The following is a 7,033-nucleotide window of genomic DNA, read 5'->3' on the forward strand; positions in this document are numbered from 1 at the left end:
GAAGCGCACCTGGCCGGGGACTCGGCACAGCTCGGCGGGCGGATGTGCGGTTCTAGAGGGGGGTGGGTGAGACTCGACCGTCCCTAACTCGGACCTCCCCCGGCGTTTGCGCCCCCCCCCCCCCCCCCCCCGCTTCTAACAGGTGGCTCGTCGCCTGCCCTCTCCCCCGGCGGCTCCTGCGCCTTCGTCCTCCTCGCTGCCGCCTAACAGGTGGTGGTGCCGCCTCGCCTTCCTCCGCGCAGGTACGGGGTTCCGCACCCCCGTGCAGCCAGCGCTGCCCCTCCCCGAGGGGCTCTCGCAGCCCCCGGGGTCTCTCGCAAGGGCTGTGTTGCGGCGGGGAGAGGTGAGGTGCGCGTGTAGGCTGAGCCGTGCTCTGCCACCCTCCTGCCGCTCACCCCGCGCCTGCCTTCATGGCCCCGCTGTGTGTCTGTCGTTGCAGCGGGCATGGGGAACCAGGTGGAGAAGCTGACCCATCTGAACTACAAGGAAGTTCCCACTGCCGACCCGACAGGTATGGACAGGGATGAAGGGCCCAGGATCGGGGTGTCCTACATCTTCTCAAATGATGATGACGAGTTGGAGCAGCAGCAGGATTCGGTGCACGACCTGGGGGGTGACCACCCTGCCCTGCAGCCCTACGATCCCCAGCTGCACGAGGTGGAGTGCTCGGTCTATTACCGGGACGAGTGTATTTACCAGAAGAGCTTTTCTGAGGAGGACACGCTGTCGGAGGAGGGTGATGAAGGCGGTGGGGGGCATCTGAGCACCTACACCCCGGAGAATCTGCTGAATAGGTGCAAACCGGGTGACTTGGTGGAGTTTGTGTGCCAGGCCCAGTATCCGCACTGGGTGGTCTATGTCGGGGATTTTCAAGTTGTGCACCTGCATAGGCTGGAGGTGGTGAACAGCTTCCTCACCGATGCCAGCCAGGGCAGACGGGGCCGCATTGCCAACCAGCTGTACCGCTACAAACCCCTCAGCCCGGCCATGGTGGTGCGTAACGCCCTGGAGCAGGTGGGGTGCAAAGACCGGGACCTGAGCTGGAGAAACTCTGAGTGTTTCGCTGCCTGGTGCCGGTACGGCAAGCGGGAGTTTAAAATCGGCGGGGAGCTGCGCATCGGCAAGCAGCCCTACCGATTGCAGATCCGGCTGGGTGACAAGCGCAGCCACACGCTGGAGTTTCAGAGCCTGGAGGATCTGATCATGGAGAAGAGGAGAAATGACCAGATCGGTAGGGCTGCTGTGATCCAGGAGCTCTCCAGCCACCTACAGGCAGCAGAGGAGGAGGAAGAGGAGGAGGAAGATCATCATCATCATCATCCAGGTGCTCGGACTGCTGTGGAGTAGCAGCCTCAGCACCACCATGCTGCTTAGCCTGGGTGATGGGGATTAGAACTGAAGGCTGCGAAATTGAGCTGTTATAAGCCCTTTGGGCCACTTCGGTGCAGCTTCATTCCAATCACATGTGAAAGGAAGGGGGAAAGCTGATTAAGTGTCTGTGCTTTAGTGCTTAACTCCTTCAGTGCTTGATGATAAAACCACTAACTTATTCATAGAGGATAAAACTCAGGGCAATTCTACACTTCTCCACTCTCACCTCTTTCCCTACTTCTCTTCCCTCTTTCTGCATAGCCTTTCCCTCAACCATCTGCCAATAGGCCTGACCCTACAAGATGCTAAATGCCTTTGACATTTGCTTATCAGCAGAAGTTAATAGTATTTAATACTATTAAGAAGGAGCCATCAACTCTAAGGACATGGCCGCCTAGCTCTGAGTGCATGATTACTTTGGTTGCTGAGAAGCGTGAGGATATAGTTTCCCCTTCTTTCTTTTCAGTTGTGGCTCCTGCTGGTATTGCAACAAGCTGCTTCCTCGCCTGGTGCAAGGCTTCATGGATTAGTAGCCAGCCCTGGGAAAGGTGTAAGGGAGAAACTTCCACTAATTTTAATTAAATGGTTTTGATGTGCCTGGTGCCTTTTAGTGGATAGAAACTTGGAGGTGGGCTGGGGGACATCCTCCTTTGTTGTCAGTGTGTGGCTTTGAGGACAGAAGATATATGTATTGCTTACTAGTGGCAGGGGTGGAGGAAGTTTGTAACCCTGACTAAGGAGTCTGCGTGTTGGTGTGTGGCGGGGCTCCTGCAAGCAGATACGGAGCTCTGGCAATGCTCGGTGCAGGCTGCCAGGCTTCCCCTAAAGCAAATGGCAGAGCTCTCTGTTACATCCGTGGTGCACATCAAGGCAGGAGAAGCAGGTTGCTCATAAGATGTGCGAGAGTATGTTCCGGGTAAGCTGTCCCTCGGGAGGGTGCCCTCTTGACCGGGTGCTCCTGGCTGTGAGCATCTCGCAGGTTCTGCACCCCCGTAAACACCGCTGTGACGGGAAGTGGTGGGAGGGGTCCCGGGCTGGCAGGCAGGGAGTTTTGGGTGTTCCTTTTTTCCTTCCTTGCTGCAAAGCAATTTCCTTTTCACTAACGATTTCATGTTTCCTTTTTTTTTTTGCTAATTGTGGTAATCCAGCTGAGCTATAGCATTAGAGACAAGGAGTGGACACACTTCCAAAGTCGTTGCACAAGTCCCTTACTAAATAGGGGGGCAAGGGGGATGCGGCGCTGCCTGCCTTGAATATTCCCTGAACTTCTCTTCAACTCTTGAACTGGCCTCCCACACAGGCAGTACTGTTGTCAGGTCTTTGTCCTGGGACCTGAAGTGCTTGAGCAAACACCGGTTTGGAGACCTTTTATCATGCAAAATTCCTTCCCCTTAAAGCACAACAGGGATGAGTTGAACTTGGAAGATAAGCTTGAGTTCATTTAAATAATGGAAACTAACAGCGTGATGTAAACTTGAAACATAGTTAATACCGTCTTCCCCGCAGTTGTTTACAGTTACAAATAGTAAAGTACTCCGTGTCCTTTCCTCCCCTGAGACCGGAGCAAAGCTTTTAATTTAAGAATAGGTAGCTACCAGCTTTTGATTAGTCAAGACAATACAAAGCAAGTTTGCCAATGTGATTCAAACAGGTTGTGGTGTTGCCTAAAACACACACTCTAGGAAAAAACCCGTGGAAAAACTACTCCATCCTCCCTTCAGGAGGAAAAATAATTTTTAAGGTTATACAAATACACCATATACGGTTTCCTTAATGATTCTCACCCTCTCATTTTGGGCTGTGAAGTACCCACATCCAAAGGAGAGTTAACACCAAGCTCCCTTAGAATGCTATAGCTCAGGTGTCTGCACTGTTTGGTTTTTCCTCCAATATGCAATTCAGTTATACTCTGGTTACTGTGGTTGTCAGACAGATGTGCAGCCTTGCTTTGAGAGCGTAATGACCACCCCTGTCAAACTGTAACAGACTTAATGTGTGGATGCCTGCACGCAGGTTTTACACAACTGCTAGTAACCACTAAAAGCTGGAATGGTCACTGGAACAGTCTGGAAAAAAGTGAAGGAGAATCTCTGTTGTACTTACTGATACAAGACAACTGAGATTATCTAGATCATAAGTAAATGTTTGTGGTTTTGTTCATGGTTTCGTTCATACTGAAACCTTGTACATAACAAAGTTTATTTCAGTGTAATATAGGTATGTAAAATAATATTTTCTTACAGATATTTTTGAAAGTTTAAAAAAAAAGAAATAATCCCTTCATAACCTTGCATTTGAACCCAAGTTGTTACACACATTATTTTCCAGTCCTCTGAATGGCTTTATTTTTCATTAGTGATCTAAAGTATATTCTAGATCATAAAGTAAAGAAACTGCTATAAATGTCCAATATTATGTATCTACAGGGTACTAAACAGTAAACTGGTTGTGAAAATATTTTTCCCTTGTGTCTGAAACATCAGAACCATGACTCTTAACTGTTTCTCTCCTTCTGAGATACCCTGTGTAGTCTGGCTTGGCTTTCTGGTTGGTTGGGTTTGGTTTTTTTCTTTCTCCTGCTTTTTTGTCTAGAAAGGACCAAATTTGCTTGGCAACGGAGAGCAAAGCTTCTTTGACTGACTGAAATCATGTCTTGGTACTTCCCTGTACCGGTCATGCCTTTTGGGATAAATTCCTCATGGACATAAGGCCTTAGCAAAGAATCCTGGTGCTTGCACTGCCTTGCTAGGACGGAGTGAAGGGGGTAGCCTGCCTCACAGCAAAGCAGTCTGGCGTGGAGTCTGCTGTGATCTCGGACCTATATGTGCTTCTGACACCTGGGATATACAGGTGTTCAGGATTTAAAATAGGTGTTTGGAATCTTTAAATTTCTCTGTGAGCTATGGCTGGGGATTTACTGTCTCTTGCCACTCCATTATGTGCAAGGGAAGGGGGAGAGCTTGGAGTGTTTTAATGTGACCTGGAAGTGGGCTGCCTCCGCACAGGTTTTTCTTATTCCAACAGATAAAAGATACAGCTGTTGAATCTTTAACAAATGGGTCCTTTTTCTCTACCTGTTGATTAGGAAGTGTTACTTAATAGGTGCTACCAAACACCACTGCAAACATTTCTAAGCAGTCTGGTTTTCAAAGGGTTTTGGGACCCATAGCAAGCTGGATGCGAGAACAGGAATTGCTGTAGAAGCATATCACGACTGCTCAGTCCCTTGTCCTTGCTTTTCTTTACTCAGTTACTGTCTGCAGACTATGCTGGGATTCCTAGAGCTTGATTTTAAAGAAAAAGGTCTCCCAGGAAAACAGAATTTATTTTTTTTTGCCTCTGTGTGTCTACTTCCAGACTACTGTGTGGATCACAAAAGAGAGAGGGAAACAAACAGATCTGTAGTCTTCTCTGCAGCTTTTTGAGCATACAGAAATTCATACAGGTGTGATCCTTCTGTAGAACTTCTGGTTCAGCAAAGGTCCTAAGCCTATACCAGAGTTCGAGGTTGTGAGTAGACCACTTGAGCCACTTGCAAATCAGTAAAACTATTTATTATGTGCTTGAAGTTTAAGTGTTTATTTACAATTTCTTGTGAATAAGGGCCTGGGACTTCAATCTGAGGTCTCTGATGGGAGTGTGGAGGATCTGAAGTTGCATAATCATGGGGGGAGAACAAGTAGTGCTGTGAAAGCTGTTTCTCAAAGGCCCTCTTGTCTGAATGAGGTTCATGGAATCCAGCCCAAAACTTTGGCCTCAGTTTCCCCCTGGAAATTCAGGAGCTGCACTGATTTGGAGAGAGAGGTGTATTACATAGTAGTGGTAAAACTAAGCTGATGATCGTGCTGCAGACTGTTCTCTGGTTGTCTTTGTCTGTCTTGTCATGCTCGAATTTTCCTTTGCATTTTTAACACTTAAAGTTAATATCACTTGTTTTAAAAGCCCTTTGACTGTGCAAACACTTAATTATCTATATGAACTTACTCATTTGGGCATATGTACTGCTACTGATAGGATGACTGCTGTGAATATCATTATGCTCATGTTAAGGCTGGCAAGACTAAGCCCCAGATGTGTAAATGTAGCTCCAGCTAGGAAATGTAGATGAGCAGTTTTATTTCCCCAGAGTATTGGTGTGTTTGATGCAAATAATGTCTTGGAAAAGGCTTTATAGTAAAACCTACAATTATCCCTTGATTGAGTAATTTCAAAACCACAATTTAGACGTTCACCTTCCTTGGCAGTGAACAAGGACATAAACTGAAGACTATTTCAAGTTATCCCTGATTCTGTGTGAATGCAAAGTATTGATTACAGCAGCTCTCTAGAGCTCACCTGGCCAGCATAGTTGGCAGGAGAAAATACCTGAAAGCTAATTCAAAAACTCTATTTTCTTACTTGGAAAAATATGTTCTTCAGACTGAAGGACCCTAAACTATGGAGATAAACTTTAATTTCTTTTGTATAAGTGAGACCATAGGCAGACTTCTTCAGTTTTGTTCATTTAAATTCAGTATTCCACTCTCAGTACTAAAATAGGTAATGCTATGTGATGAGTATATTTTGGAATTTAAATGTAATGGTGGTTTTCTTTGCTCCTTTGGTAAAGTTTTACCAAAGGTTGGTCCTTGGGTGTGTGAAGTGTGTCGTCAAGTGATTTCCCACCTGTGCTTTTCTGACAGTTAGCAGCACGACCCATAATTCTAACAGCCATGTAGGAACAAATATTTTTTTGAAAGCAAAAATTTAATTTTATATAACAGATCAGAGACTAGCAACTAAGTAGAGGTAGGAAATACAGTGTTTCCAACAGCAGTTTCTATTTGTAAGAAATCTACTGTTAATTATGCGTTGACTACTCTTATAAATCAATGTGCAGTGATAAAGCAGGTGAATTGTATAATGGGTTTAGTTTCAGGTTAGGTTTTTTTAACTGTGGATAGGAAGAAATCAGGATGACTTCAAACACTGGTGTTTTAGATGGTTCTTTTGTGTTAATAATGAATTAGAAGCTTTCTTTAAATGCACACTTGAAATTCCTGCCATTGTAACACTTCATGGAATCATCCACAATAACAAGTGTAATCATAAAATATGATTTTTTTTCCACCACAAACATTTTCTGTAAGTTGTCTTTTGTCAGTAAATGTTGAATTGTTAGTGCAAATATCTTCTTTTCCTGAGAAAGAAGTACAGATCATTGATTGTACCATTTCCTTCAAAATGAAGGGCATCGCATAGTAACTAGTAAAAAAAAGAAATAAAAGATTTATAGTATCTTTTACAACTTTCCTTCCTTCTCTTTGTTTTTTGAATGATGTGTGTTTTTCCTCAGCCTTTTTTAAAAAACAGTGATTTCTCTTAATGAGTGCATTGGACACAAAACAATCAATGTTTTCACTGACTTTACATGTCAGGTCAAAATCTAACTCTGGTTGTATTCTTGCTCCGAAGAGAGATGAAGAATAATCTCTGTACAAGGCCAGACCATCAGCTGCTTAATGGGCAATAGCTGTATTAAATCTGATGAGGATCTGGCCCATAATTTAATATTAAACGTGGAAAATTAATTCAGCAGAAGATCATATAGTATTAGTTGGCACTCGGGCTTGTCTTGTCTGCCAGCAACTGCTAAAGGAACAGATGTAGTGTCTGCAAAAGG

General features: G+C 45.2%; 1 protein-coding gene across 1 annotated transcript; it reads left to right on the forward strand.

The window, feature by feature from the left end:
- Nucleotides 1–444: 444 nt before the first annotated feature.
- On the forward strand, nt 445–1,347 carry LRATD2 (LRAT domain containing 2; the record flags this gene model as incomplete). Its single annotated transcript, XM_084260015.1, has 1 exon — nt 445–1,347. One exon carries the CDS (start codon nt 445–447, stop codon nt 1,345–1,347), a length of 903 nt encoding a protein of 300 aa, XP_084116141.1.
- Between the last annotated feature and the right edge of the window lie 5,686 nt (nt 1,348–7,033).

This window comes from Gallinula chloropus (assembly GCF_964237585.1).
Source record: "Gallinula chloropus genome assembly, chromosome: 2".
NCBI lineage: Eukaryota > Metazoa > Chordata > Aves > Gruiformes > Rallidae > Gallinula > Gallinula chloropus.